The sequence below is a fragment of the Dama dama genome, chromosome 17, assembly GCF_033118175.1.
Source record: "Dama dama isolate Ldn47 chromosome 17, ASM3311817v1, whole genome shotgun sequence".
NCBI classification, from domain to species: Eukaryota; Metazoa; Chordata; class Mammalia; order Artiodactyla; family Cervidae; genus Dama; species Dama dama.
Genome location: NC_083697.1, coordinates 28451548 through 28467271, shown reverse-complemented (window position 1 = coordinate 28467271; position 15724 = coordinate 28451548). Strand labels below are relative to the sequence as shown.

At 36.4% G+C, this 15724-nt stretch overlaps 1 protein-coding gene across 4 annotated transcripts in view; it reads right to left on the bottom strand.

The window, feature by feature from the left end:
• Positions 1–15724, bottom strand: part of SLC9B1 (solute carrier family 9 member B1) — a 73320-nt gene that overhangs the window by 14051 nt on the left and 43545 nt on the right. For all 4 annotated transcript variants that reach the window (XM_061164305.1, XM_061164304.1, XM_061164302.1 and 1 more), the window contains 3 exons: positions 8524–8694; positions 6936–7078; positions 5712–5839 (listed from right to left, as the gene is read on the bottom strand). In XM_061164305.1, coding sequence (XP_061020288.1) covers positions 5712–5839; positions 6936–7078; positions 8524–8694 — 442 coding nt within the window. The remainder of the gene's footprint in view (positions 1–5711; positions 5840–6935; positions 7079–8523; positions 8695–15724) is intronic.

The window sequence follows — 15724 nt, the reverse complement described above, 5'->3', positions numbered from 1 at the left end:
CTTCCCCGTTCCAGACAGCCCCTGCCAGTGACTGACTGATGTGAGGGCCGAACAGTTCAGTTCCTTTGCCTCTGGCTGTACAACCTCCCTGGTTTACAGACAAGATTTCCTGAGGGACTCAGGAAGAACCTAGAATTCTCTGAAAAAAACATATTTGCCTAATTCAGTGGTTCCTGAACTTTACTGCACATTGGAACCACCTGGTCTACTATTTATCTGTTGCTGCTTAACAAATCATGCCCAAATCTAGAAGCTTAAAACAACACATATTTATTAACTCACAACTTCTGTGGGTCAGCAATCTGGGTATGAATTAGCTGTATACCTCTTCCTACTCAAGATCTCTCATGAGGTGGGTGGGAGAAGCCCTGATTCCAAGTTTATTCACATGGCTGTTGATAGGTCTTCAGTCTCTTGCCTTGGGGGCTTCTCCACAGGGCTGCACCCAACATGGCAGCTTTACTTCCCCCCAAGAAAGCGATTAAAGAGAGTGCAAGAGAGAACAAGGAAGACAGAAGCCACCGTCTTCTTATGACCTAATCATAAAAGTAATATCCTATCACTTCTTCAGTATTCCATTGATTAGAAGCAAGTCAGTAAGTTCAGCCCAAATTTAGGAAGAGGGTATTACACAAAGGTTTAAATATCAGAAAGCAGTGATATCTGAGAGTGATCTTACCATTTACTTGGGGATCAAAAAAAAAAAATGCTGATGCCTGGGTCACATTCTAAGACATTCTGATCTGATTTAGGATGGAGTTTGATCTGAATACTGGGATACTGTAAAGTTTTTTTAATTGTAAAAGATACATAATATAAAATTAACCTTCTTAGCTATTTTTAAGTGTACAGTTCAGTACTAATGATATTCACATTGTTGTTTAACTTAGAACATTTTCATCTTGCAAAACTGAAACTCTATAACTGAACGGTACCCTTTCCCCTCTCACCCAAGCCCCTGACAACCACCATTCTATTTTCTGTTACGATGACTTTGAAGACTCCAGATACATCATGGAATCGTACAGTACTTGTCCTGACTTACTTCACCCAACACAGTATCCTCAAGGTTTATCCATGCTGTAGAATGTGACAGGATTTCCTCTTTCACAGCTGAGTGATATTCCTCTATGTGTGTGTCTGTGTGTGTATTTTCTTTATCCATTCATCTGTCCATGGATATTTGAGCTGCCTCTACCTCTTGGCTACTGTGAATTATGTTGCAATGAATGTGAGTGTGCAAATATCTCTTTGATATCCTACTTCCAGTTCTTTGGGATATATACCCAAATGTGGCATTGCTGGATTAAATGGTAGTTTTACTTTAAGTGTTTTGAGAAACCTCCAAACTATTTTCCACAGCAATGGTCCATTTTATATACCCAATAGCATTGTATGAATATTCCAATTTCTCCATGTCTGTGTCAATGCTTGTTATTTTCTAGTTTGTTTTTTTTTTTAAATAGTAAGCATCCTAATGAGTATGAGGTGCTATTTCCTTGTGGCTTTTATTTGCCTTTCTCTAATGATTATAAATTGGAGAAGGAAATGGCAACCCACTCCAGAGTTCTTGCCTGGAGAATCCTGGGGATGGAGGAGCCTGGTGGGCTGCCGTCTATGGGGTCGTACAGAGTCGGACATGACTGAAGCGACTTAGCAGCAGCAGCAGTAGCAGCAGCAATGACTATAAATGTTGAGCACTTTCATACGCTTATTGGCTACTTATATATCTTCTTTGTAGAAATGTCTATGTAAGTTTTTTGCCCATTATATAGTCAGGTTTTTAAAATTTGCTGAGTTATAGGGTGTTGTTTTTTTTTTACATATTTTGAATATTGATCTCTTTCCAGATATATGGTTTATAATTATTTTCTCCTATTCTGTGTGCTGCCTTTTCATTATGTTTTCTTTGCATGCAAAAATTTTTAAGTTTCATGCAGTTCCATCTATTTTCACTTTTGTTGCCTGTGTTTTTAGTGTCATATCCAAGAACTCATTGCCAAATTCAGTGTCATGAAGTTTTTACATATGGTATGCTAGATATAATACTCTTGGTTGGCTGAGGTTCTTTTCTTTTTTTCTCTCTCTTTTAGCATGTTGAACATGTCATCCCATTCCCTTCTGGCTTGCAAGGTTTCCATTGAGAAATTCAATTATTATCTTACAGGAGTTCTTGCTTTTCTTTCGTTGTTTTTAAGATTCTCACTTGCTGTGATTTTTGACAGCTTGAGTATATCTCTCAGTGAAGGTCTCTTTGGTTTTATTTTAGTGGGAGTGTTTTTGATCATTTTGAATTTGTATGTCCATTTCCTTCCTCAGATTTGAAGGTTTGGGCTACTATTTCTTCAAATAGGCTTTCAAACCATTTATTTCTGTCTTCTCTTTCTGAAACTCCCGTAATGTGTAATTGGCCCATTAAATGGCATCCCACAAGTCCCTTAGGATCTCTTTATTCTTGTTTTTCATTGTGCTCCTCTGATCCTGTAATTTCAAATGACCTATCTTCAAGTTCACAGATTCTTTTTTCTGTCTAATTTAGTCTACAGTTGATCTCCTGTAGTCAATGTCTCATTTAATTGTATTATTCTACAGGTCCAGAATTTATTTTTGTTTTTTTGTTTGTTTGTTTGTTTTACAGTTTCTGTATGTTTGTTGGTATTCTCACTTTGTTCATGCATTATTTTCCTGATTTCTTTTAGATGTTTGTGACATCTTTGAGCTCACTAGGCCTCTTTATGATAGTTATTTTGAATTCTTTGTTGAGTAACTGATATATTTCTATATGTTTAAGGCTGGTGTCTGGAGTTTTATTTTGTTCCTTTGATTGAGCCCTAATTCCCTGTTGCTTTGTATGTCTTGTTATCTTTTACTGAAATTTGGGTTTTGAAAAAACAGCCACCTCTCCTGGTCTTTATGGATTTCATCACTAGGGAAAGACCTTCACCAATCAGCCCAGCTAAAGACTCTGGAAGTCTCTCAAACTTTTCTGGAATGTGCCTTCTCTGGGCTTTGGTGCATTATCTCCAGCTGCACTTTGGCCTTTTCCTACTCCAGAGTATCCCAAGTGTCTATTAGCAGTACTGCAATATCTCTGGAGTATAGCAATGCACAGCACTTAAACTTTGTCCTCAGTGGACCTCAGGCATCTAAAATGTGCCACTCTCTTTTCTGTCAGTGCTCCAAGTCAGACAAGACAGAAACCAGTCCCTTGGTAGCCTCTTAAAAAGCCAGAATGCAGAACAAATGTTCCAGCTTTTTCTTTTTCTCCTGAGGGAGAAGCCAAATGTTGGGTGTTTCCTCCTGATTGCCCCTTGCTGTGCAAGAGGGGCATGGGGTATGATGGTTAAGTGCAATATAATGTTCTAATTGCTCCAATGTGCCTCTTCTTGGCCTTGGGCTTGCATGGAATGCTGTAACCTCTCAAGTGGTTTCTGGAGTTACATAAAGGTAATCTGGTCCTCACATTGTTATGATAGTGTCTTCATGTGGGAAAGTGAGGCTGGAGTTTCCTATTCTGCCATCTTCCCAACATCACTCCTCTACTTACTCAGATTTTCAAAAGCTACCCAGGTGATTTTGATGAGTAGCAAGGTTTTGGAACCACTGACTTTTCCTACACTCCTATCTGGCTTTATTTATTCAGAAGTTTCTACTGAGAGCGCCCTTAATAAATAATCTGCATAATAATCTTAGTGAATTCCCTGGCAATCCTGTGGTTAGGACTTCTTTTGCTGCGGTGGCCTGTATTCAATACCTGGTTGGAGAACTAAGATCCTGAAAGCCACGTGGTACAACTTAAAAAAAAAAGAATCTTAATCTCAGTTTGATCTTCTAAGGACACTTGCTTGGTAGCATGAGTGGCCTATTCTCTACAAGAAGGCAACAGCCAACAGGCAAAATAATCACAAGTTAATAGTAGGCTTCAACTTAAAAAATTAGTGCCCGTTAAATTATCACCAACTATTTGGGGGAAGTCAATACTTTGAATTGAGGCACTGTATTCATTAAATAGAAAAATTTACACCTGAGGAAAGAGATATACTAAACAGTGAACAACAAGAACATGACTTCAGAATAACTATAAATATCCTCAGAATCACAAAAGTACACTGTATCTGTTCATAACATTTAACTATTATTCTTAGAAATTAATTGTCAAAATTAAATAAATAAATAGGTGATACAGGCATAATAGTAGAGTGACGGAAAAGGCTAGAGAACTAAGCAGAGAAATTTTTCCAGTGTGTACTGCAAAGGCAAATAGATGAACAGTATAAAGAAAAACTTAATAGATATGGAGGAGGGAGTTACAAAAGGACAAAATAAAAGAGAACTGAGGGGAGATAAAAGATATATTCAAGACCTGGACAAAAAATAAATATACAATCCTTTGATTGATTGAGAGATTCCACTAAATATTGAGTAGATCAAAATTTTAAGAGAGTCACCTAAGCATATCAAAAAATTGTTAATTTAGTTAGAAAATGCCCTAATCTTTTAGAAATGCATACTGGGATCCACTGGAATGGGTAAGTGGAGGCAAAAATTAAATGGATTGAAAAATGAAAACAAGTTCAAGATATAGAGATAGTAATCATAGACTATTATTCTGAAGAACTTGGACATGAAAAGAAATAGATAACAGATAAAGATAGATGGGACACAGGATCTAGGAAAATAGTGTTTGCTTGTTTTTGTTATAATATCTACATAAAATATTTTTCATATATATAAAATACATATGCTATACATAATACATACATATTATATATATGTGCTTATATAGTGTACAAGGAAAAGGCCATTAGATTAATTAAAAAATAGAGATAGGGACTTTCCTGGTGGTCCGGTGGTTAGAAATTCATCTGCCAATGCAGGGGACAAGGGCTTGAATTCTGGTCTCAGAAGATCCCAAATGCCTGTGCAACTGAGCCTGTGCAACACAACTACTGAGGCTGCGTGCCTCTACTACTGAAGCCCACACACTTAGAGCCTGTGTTCTGCAATAAGAGAAACCACAGCAATGAAGCCTGTGCACTACAACTAGAGATTAGTCCCCAGTCACTGTAACTTGAGAAAGACTACACATAGCAAGGAAGACCCAGCAAAGCCAAAAAATAAAAATTTAAGAAACAGGGCTTCTCTGTTGGCTCAGTGGTAAAGAATCCATCTGCCAATGCAGGTGACATGGGTTTGATCCCTGGTCTGGAAGGTCCCACATGCCACGGAGCAACTAAGCCCATGCACCAGAACTACTGTGCCTGTGCTCTAGAGCCCAAGAACCACAGCTACGGAAGCCTGTTCACCGCAGAGCCTGTGCTCGGCAACAAGAGAAGCCACCACAATAAGCCTGTTCACTGCAACTAGAGAGTAGCCCCTGCTCTCCACAACTAGAGAAAAACCCACACAGCAATGAAGATCCAGCACAACCAAAAAAAGTAAACAAAAAACTGGAGATAGATTACAATATAGGAGAAAAAATAAACTGATAAAGTGAATTATCTTAGCATTAAGCACTTAGGAACTATGAATATTTGTCAAGGATATAGTAGATTTAGGACATGGTTCTATTTCTGACCAAATGATTTCCAAGATTCTCTACCACAGTAAAAAGAATTTTAATGATAAACTTTCCTATACAATATTCTGAATATTTCAATAACCAGCATTTTAACTGGATATTTTCATAGAGAAAAATGAGAAAAAGTTACCCCAACAGAAATGCCCACTTCCAGGGAAAATTCATAAGGAAGTGGGAAATAACAGCAGTTGAACAAGCCTCCATTAGACATGGACCCATAGACAATCTTATACAAACTCGCTTCAAATTCTTCAAAGCCTGAAATATAAACATAGTCACACTTAGACAAGCTTGTAGTGGCCAATAAGAAGATTATTTTAAGCAATATTGAATTATATAGTCTTTTTTGAGTGATAATCTTATTGAAGTAAATCTCCCAGATATTCCATATGCTTTGAATGCTAATACAGATCATTTTATATGTCATCATATATTGGATTATAAACTATTTCATATTTTATAAAATGCTGTTCTATTTTAATTATTATAATGACTCAGTTTTGTGTGATTAAATAAATATTTCTACCTCCCTTAATCTTCCTAGTAAATAGTATAATGAAAGTATCCTATAGGTTTGTTTCCATCAGTTAACTTTTAGGGATGAATTGTGTGATTAGTGTCATAATTATAACATGCCAAAGGAGAACATCACATAAAAAATGCATAATTAACTAAAAAAGAAAATTTTCAAATTTTCTCATTGGTTCAAATTTTTTACTGATAATATAATAACTTATCACTGTCTATAATTATTTATGCTCTTCAAATACTTTCACCAATCTTATATATTTGCCACATTTGTTATATTCTGAATAGCTGTTATATTTATGAATATCCATCTTTAAAAAACTAATTTATGATTCCTTGATAGTAATATTTTAAGAAATATCTTAAAAGATTAGCTTTTATAAAAATATAATCAGGAACATACTTCTGTGGGAAAAATTCATGAAAGAATAATATTATTGAAATTCATAATCATTCTGAAAAAACAAAACAGAAGCAATAACCTTTTATGGGATGACCTTATCCTCTGTTAACTGAAAAGTAAAGAGCTTTCCACAGAAGAGCCACAACTCCAAAATAATACAAATGCTGCATAAGGGACATCTATCTCTATGTAAATAATTAAAGACTATTACTAATAAGAGATCTTACATCACACTGATTTCTTTTCATATTAGTAATATGATCAGAAGTAGACACTAAGGTGCCAATATTTCTGCAAAATCTTGTTTTTTGTCTTAGTTTTGCTCTACCTGAAACAACTATAAGAAAAATTCTGCCAATTTTTCTTTTCCAGCAGCCTCTAATATTTAAAATAACCAAATTCAAAGTGTAATTGGAAATCTACCTCTGGATCGAGTCCAAGCCCAGCTCGCACTAGAATAATGGTAAGGGCAGTATTTCTTAAAGTTGAAGACAGTTCATTACTAATATAGGTGACATCACTGAGGAATGGAACATTCCTAACGACAAAACCAGCCAGTAACATCCCTTAGAAGAAAAAAATAAACCATGTCTGATTCAGTTCATTTTTCTAAGACAGAAAACAGAAATGTTTAATATCCCTTCTTCAAACACACTGTATCTCTCATTACTTTGGTGAAGGATAGGTTACATACAAGTAGAGGAGACAGCATAAATAAAGGAATGGAGATAAGAAATGATATATCTCAATGGTGTAAAACAAGTAATTCAGTATTGAAGGAACATTAAGGACTAGTTGGGAGTGGGGAATGGGCAGGAGGGGCCAGATCATGGAAAGCTTCCTTTACTCCCTACTTCTCCCAGTTTTGGCAGAGTAAAGCACTGTGGGTAAGTTTTAGGCAGGAAGTGAGATAACGAGTGTTGCGTTGTCTATGTGATGGTATTGGTAAATGAGATAGACATAAAACTAAGTAGGGACCAGAAAAAAGGCTCTGCCATAGTTCATGGAATGGTTAGAAACTAATAGCCTGAGCTAGGACTAGAGTGGACGCTTTGGAGAAGTGGAAAAGAGATCCAGTAAATACTTGTGAGGTGCTGAAAGGTGTTATGAACACAGAAAGAGTGTTAGAGATAAGACGGAGTGATTACCTCTTTTGGCAGTAACTAAATATTAGAATGTATTGAATACTTAGAAGATATAACACACCTCTAAAAGAAGTTTTTCTGTTAATTTTCCTCTTGTCTACCTGGAGAGTTACATAACAATGGTGATGAAGAAATAGGGTGTAACATTGTTTAGGCAGATGATACACCAATTAATATACATAGTGGAGATGCCCAAGGAACTCACCCAAGAACTATAAAACATATTGGTGCCCTAGTCACGATAGTATTTGAATCTTGTAATTGTATTTGAGGGCTTCCCAGGTGGCTCAGTGGTAAAGAATCCACCTGCCAATCAGGAGACACAGGTTTGATCCCAGGGTTGGGAATATCCCCTGCAGTAGGAAATGGCAAGCCACTCCAGTACTCTTGCCCGGGGAAATCCCCTGGACAGAGAGGACTTGTGGGCTACAGCCCATGGGACTGCAAAGAGTTGACTGTGACTTAGTGACTGAACAACAACAAATTTTATTTGAATTAGGTTATCCATAGAAAAATTCAGTTTCTTTCAAGTTTTTCCTTTTCTATAAAACATGTAAAAGTTAATTTAAAAATGTCCTATTAAATGATAAAGCAACAACAATCACATATTGAGCATATTTAAATTATTTAAAAATATATTTCAAAAAATATTAAAAATATATATATATTTCAGGAAAAATCTGTGTATAGAGAATAAATACTTCTACAAGCAAGCTATATATACACATATATAGTAAGTACACATAAAAAAGCTAGATCATAGATCATATTACATTGAAATAATTCTAAATTATATCTACTCTGACTAAAATATAGTCATAATTTACATATAGTCAATGACAAAGAAAAGCTAATTATTCACTTACCAAGGAGAGGAGGAATTTTAGGCACTGAAGGTATTTTAATGATTTCCAAAAGTTTCCCCCCAATAAGGGCACAATAAAAGATAATTAACAGTCCAAATAAACCTCCATTAGGAAGAACTTCAGGGCCTGAGAATACCCAGGCTACACACCATATCATAAAAAGTATACTTCCTGAAATATAAAAAAGCACATATCGATTTATCTATCTAGACATAGATAATATACAATAAGACACAAATCATATATTAAAAAGTCTTTGTCAACCTAAAAGAAGTATTTTTATTAAGAAATATTTTAAAACTATATGTGAATACTTAAAAGTGATAAACTTTCTTATATCACTTTTTAAAAATGTCATAGCAATATGATGAGCTTTACTTCATTTTATATTTTACAATAGTTTTTTCACGAGGAATAAGGTGATTGGTCATAATATGAGTTCTCAAATTTATTGAAGCTCATAGTGGCAGGGTGGCACATTTTTTAATGGCAGCAAACTAAATATCTATATTGAATGGATAACCTGGTGTTTGATACAAATTATTAAAGGGGATCATACGTGAGGTCTGATGGCTGGGCTCCCCTGGCGGCTCAGACAGTAAAGAATCCACCTGCAATGCAGGAGACCCAGCTTTGATCCCCGGGTCGGGAAGACTCCCCTGGAGCAGGAAATGCCAGTCCACTCCAGTATTCTTGCCTGGAGAATCCCAAGGACAGAGGAGCCAGGCGGGCCACAGTCCATAGGGTCGCAAAGAGTCCAACAAGTTTAGCTCTCACGGATCCTTTCTTTTAGGCAGTTACTTGAGGATGTACACTAACAAAACCAGGAGGAAACCAGCAAAGGTGAAAGATTTTAAACTTGGAAACAGGGGACTGAAATCAGGAGAGCACTGAAAGCTCTAGAATACAGTCTTCCACAGACCTAGAAAACCACCACAAAGGGAAACAGAAAAATGAAGGTCTCTGGGAGGAAAGTCTCCAAGAAAAAGGAGGAATTTTTTAAAGTTTACAAAACTATGGAACAAATCAGTGGTTCCCAGTGGATTCCAGGATGAAGGAGGAATGAACAAGTAGAGCACAGGAAAATTTTAGAGCACTGAAACTATTATGTATGCATATCGTTAAATACGTATGTTAAAACCCAAAGAATATATAATATGAAGAGTTAGGGTTAGGGTTAGGGTTATAAGTCATGTGAAGGTAATGTACAGCATGGTGACTACAGTTAGTCACACTGTACTGCATTTTTGAAAACTGCTAAGAGAATAGACCTTAAAAGTTTTCATCCCAAGAAAAAAAATTTTAATGATGTACGATAGATGTATTGTGGTGATCATTTTGCTATATGTACAAATATCAAATCACTGTTATGCACCTGAAACTAATCTAATGTTATATGTTAAATGTACTTCAATTATTAGACATTTTCAGACAAATAAAAGCTGAGAGAATTAACTGCTAGAAGAACTACACAACAAGAAATACTAAAGGAAGGTTTTTAGGCTGAATGTAAAAAAAACCACATGGAAGCTCAGATTGCCAGAAAGAAAAGTAGAGAATCAGAGAATATGTGGAAAAATATAAGGAACTGTTTTAACTTAAAAAAAGAAAAAGACTTTTGCCTTTTTAAGAAAAAATAATACAAATGCAGAAGTAAAATATATGATAAATCTAGCACAAGAGCAGAAGTGCAGTTCAGTTTAGTCGCTCAGTCGCGTCCGACTCTGCGATCCCAAGAACGACGGCACGCCAGGCCTCCCTGTCCATTGCCAACTCCAGGAGTTTACCCAAACCCATGTCCATTGAGTTGGTGTTGCCATCCAACCGTCTCATCCTCTGTCATCCCCTTCTCCTCCTTTCCCCGTCTCCTCCTGCCCTCAATATTTCCCAGCATCAGGGTCTTTTCCAATGAGTCAGCTCTTGACATGAGGTGGCCAAAGTATTGGAGTTTCAGCTTCGGCATCAGTCCTTCCAATGAACACCCAGGACTGATGTCCTTTAGGATGGACTGGTTGGATCTCCTTGCAGTCCAAGGGACTCTCAAGAGTCTCCTCCAATACCACAGTTCAAAAGCATCAATTCTTCTGCACTCAGCTTTCTTTATAGTCCAATTGTCACATCCATACATGACTGCTGGAAAAACCATAGCCTTAACTAGATGGACCTTTGTTGACAAAGTTAAAAAGTCTCTGCTTTTTAATATGCTGTCTAGGTTGGTCATTACTTTTCTTCCAAGAAGTAAGCGTCTTTTAATATCATGTCTGCAATCACCATCTGCAGAGCCCCCAAAAATAAAGTCTGCCACTGTTTCCACTGTTTCCCCATCTATTTCCCATGAAGTGATGGGACCGGATGCCATGATCTTAGTTTTCTGAATGTTGAGCTTTAAGCCAACTTTTTCACTCCCCTCTTTCACTTTCATCAAGAGGCTCTTTAGTTCTTCACTTTCTGCCATAAGGGTGATGTCATCTGCATATCTGAGGTTATTGATATTTCTCCCGGCAATCTTGATTCCAGCTTGTGCTTCTTCCAGCCTAGCCTTTCTCATGATGTACTCTGCATATAAGCTAAATAAGCAGGGTGACAATATACAGCCTTGACGTACTCCTTTTCCTATTTGGAACCAGTCTGTTGTTCCATGTCCAGTTCTAACTGTTGCTTCCTGACCTGCATACTGGTTTCTCAAGAGGCAGGTCAGGTGGTCTGGTATCCCCACCTCTATCAGAATTTTCCACAGTTTATTGTGATCCACACAGTTAAAAGCTTTGGCATAGTCAATAAAGCAGAAATAGATGTTTTTCTGGAACTGGACAGAGGTTCATGACATTGTACAGGAGACAGGGATCAAGGCCATCCCCAAGGAAAAGAAATACAAAAAGGCAAAATGGCTGGCTGAGGAGGCCTTACAAATAGCTGTGAAAAGAAGAGAAGCGAAAGGCAAAGGAGAAAACGAAAGATATTCTCATTTGAATGCAGAGTTCCAAAGAAGAGCAAGGAGAGATAAGAAAGCTTTCCTTAGCGATCAATGCAAAGAAATAGAGGAAAACAATAGAATGGGAAAGACCAGAGATCTCTTCAAGAAAATTAGAGATACCAAGGGAACATTTCATGCAAAGATGGGTTCAATAAAGGACAGAAATGGTATGGACCTAACAGAAGCAGAAGATAGTAAGAAGAGGTGGCAAGAATACACAGAAGAACTGTACAAAAAAGATCTTCACGACCCAGATAATCACGATGGTGTGATCACTCACCTAGAGCCACACATCCTGGAATGCGAAGTCAAGAGGGCCTTAGGAAGCATCACTATGAACAAAGCTAGTAGAGGTGATGAAATTCCAGTTGAGCTATTTCAAATGCTAAAAGATGATGTTGTGAAAGTGCTACACTCAATGTCAGCAAATTTGGAAAACTCAGTAGTGGCCACAGGACTGGAAAAGGTCAGTTTTCATTCTAATCCCAAAGAAAGGCAATGCCAAAGAATGCTCAAACTACTGCACAATTGCACTCATCTCACACACTAGTAAAGTAATGCTCAAAATTCTCCAAGCCAGGCTTCAGCAATATGTGAACCGTGAACTTCCAGATGTTCAAGCTGCTTTTAGAAAAGGCAGAGGAACCAGAGATCAAATTGCCAACATCCACCGGATCATCGAGAAAGCAAGAGAGTTCCAGAACAACATCTATTTCTGCCTTATTGACTATGCTAAAGAGCAGAAGAGGGATCAGTAAAGTCATATTGTGCAAAGCTCTTTTATATTATCTTCATCTGAGTGATGGCTTTCCAGTGCATACATTTGTCTACATTCATGGAGCTGTGTACACTTCCAAGATCTGTGCACTTTCTGGTATGTTGACTATAATTCAGTAAAGTACCATTAACAAGAAAAAGTTTATGACATGATGGAGAGTTTGGAAGAAACAGGAGTATGATACTGACAAGGAGATTAAGCCTTAGCACCCCCCAAAACTCTGGCAGTTATGGACAAAGCTGTTATAAACATCTGTGTGCAGGTTTTTGTGGGCAAAATGTTTCAGCCCATTTGTATAAAAAACACCAAGGAGAGTGACTGCTGAATCATATAGTTAGAGTATATCAAGTTTTGTAAAAAACTGCCAAACTGTCTTTCAAACTGGCTGCACCATTTTGTGTTCTTAGCAGTGATGAATTAGAGTTCCTGTAGTTCTGTCTCCTCACCAGCATATGGTGTCAATGTTTTGGATTTCTGACCATTCTAATGGATGTATAGTGGTATTTTATTGTTGTAATTTGCAATTCAGTATTGACATACGATGTTGGGAACATTATTATATGGTTATTTGTCATCTGTATATTTTCTTCAATGAGGTGCCTTTTAAGATCTTTTGCCCTTTTTAATCAGGTTGTCTGCTTTCTTATTATTGAGTTTTAAAAGCTCTTGGTATATTTTATTTACAAATAGTAAATGCTAGAGAGGCTGTGGAGAAGAAAAAACCCTTCTACACTGTTAGTGGGAATGCAAACTGGTACAGCCACTACGGAGAACAGTATGGAGGTTCCTTAAAAAACTAAAAACAGAGCTACCATACAATCCAGCCATCCCACCCCTAGGCATATATCTAGAGAAAACCATAACTGAAAAGATACATGCACCACAATGTTCACTGCAGCACTATTTATAATAGCCAGGACATGGAAACAATCTAGATGTCCATCAACAGAGGAATAGATAAAAAAGATGTAGTACATATACACAAGGAAATATTATTCAGCCATAAAAAAGAATGAAATAATGCCATTTGCAACAACATGGATGGGCCTAAAGAATGTCATAATGAAGTAAGCCAGACAGAGAAAGACAAATATCATATGATATTACTTATATGTAGAATCTAAAAAAGTCTACAAATGAACTTATCTACAAAACACAAAGAGGAGGGGATGGCAACCCACTCAAGTGTTCTTGCCTGGAGAGTCCCATGGACAGAGAAGCCTGGTGGGCTGCAGTCAGACACGACTAAAGAGACTTAGCATGCATGCAAGCACACAAGAGAAATAGAGTTATAGATGTAGAAAATAGACTTATGGTTACTGGGGAGTAAGGGTGTGGGGAAGGATAAATTGTAAGATTAGAATTGATATACACATACTACTATTAATATACATAAAATAAATAACTAATAAGGACCTACAGTATAGCACAGGGAACTCTACTCAAATACTCTATAATGGCCTATACAAGAAAACAATTTTTAAAAGAGGGGATACATATATAACAAATTCACTCTGTTGGATATATGAAACCAACAGAACATGGTAAATCAACTATAACCCAATAATAGGTAAAAAAATACATTCTTGGTATATTTGTATAGTTATTTATCAGATGTGTTTTGTAAACATTTTTTTCCCAGTTTGTGGCTTGTGTGCTCAATCTTTTGACATTGTTTACACAGAGCAGAAGTTTTCAATGTTAAATTGAAATAAATAATTGTTACCAATTATTCATGGATTTCCTGTTTTTCCTAAGTAATCTCCATAACTACAGTCATCTAGATTTTCTCCTATGTTACCTTCTATGAGTCTCATTGTTTTGCATTTTACATTTAGGTCTATGATCCACTTTGAGTTAATTTTTATCAAGGGCATAAGGTCTGATCTAGATTAATTTGTTTTGCATATGTATGTCCAATAGTAGATCTACCATCAGACTATCTTTCTTCCATTGGGTTGCCTTTGTTGCTTTGTCAAATATCAGTTGACTATGTGGATCTATTTCTGAGCCCTCTATTCTGTTCCATTAATATACGGACTTCATGTTAACCAAATCACAATGTCTTGATTACTTTAGGTTTATAGTAAGTCTTGTTAAGTGAATAGGGTCTGTTCTCCAATTTTTAATTTTTCTCCTTCAATACTGAGCTAGTTATTCTTTGTCTTTTGCATATCTATATAAATTTTAGAATGAGCCTGTTGATATCCATGAAACAACATGTGGGAATTTTGATTGGAATTACATTGAATCTATAGATCAAGTTGAGATGAGCTAACATCTTGACAATATCGAGTCTTCCATGCACATGGAAAATCTATACATTTAGCTTTTTCTTTAAATTCTTTCTTCAGAATTTTACAGTTTTCCTCATGTAGCTATATATATATATATTTTGTTAGATTTATATGAAGGTATTTCATTTTGGGGAGTACTAGTGTAAATGGTGGTGTTTTTCACTTCAAATTCATTGTTGGTAATTAGGGAAAAAAACCTGAATTTTGCATATTAACCTCGTATCCTGCAATCTTATTACACTCGCTATTTAGTTGTTACAGTTTTTTCCCTTGATTCTCTGGATTTTCTACACAGATGATCATGGCATCTGTGAACAAAGGCTGTTTTATTTCTTCTTTCCCAATCTGTATGCCTTGTATATCCTTTTAACGCTTTTCTTGTCTCACTGTATTAGCTAGGACTTCCAATACAATATTGAAAAGGAGTGATGAAAGGGCATTCTTACAGGGAAAGCTGTTTTCTCAAGATTAATTATGATGGTAGCTATAGATTTTTAGTTGATTGTTCTTTGTCAAATTGAGGAAGTTCTCCTCTGTAATTTGCTGAAAGTCTTTATCATGAATGAATGCTGGATTTTGTCAAATACTTTTCCTGCATCTATTGATATGATCGTGTGATTTTTCTTCATCTTTTTGATGTGATGGATTACATTAAGTCATTTTCAAATGTAAGACAAACTTGCATACCTAGGATAAATCCCACATAGTTGTGAAGCATGTTTTTATATGTTGCTGAGCTCTATTTGTTAATATAGAGAATTACATCATTGAGAATTTCTGCATCTATGTTCATCAGAGGTACTGGTCTACACTGTGTTGTTTTTTTTTTTTCCTGTAATATCTTTGGTTTTGGTAGGAGAGTACTGCTAGATTCATGAGTTGGCAAGCTTCCCTCTGCTTCTATATTCTGGAAAAGACTGTAGAAAATAGGTATAATGTCTTCCTTAAATGTTCAGTAGAATTCACCAGTGAAATCATCTGAGCCTGATTCTGTTTGGGGAGGTTATTAATTGTTGATTCAATTTCTTTAACTGACATAGTCTTATTCCGATTACCTGTTTCTTTTTGTGTGCATTTTGGCAAACGTGTCCTTCAAAGGCATTGGTCTACTTTTTCTAAATTATCAGATTTGTGGACACAAAGTTGTCTGTA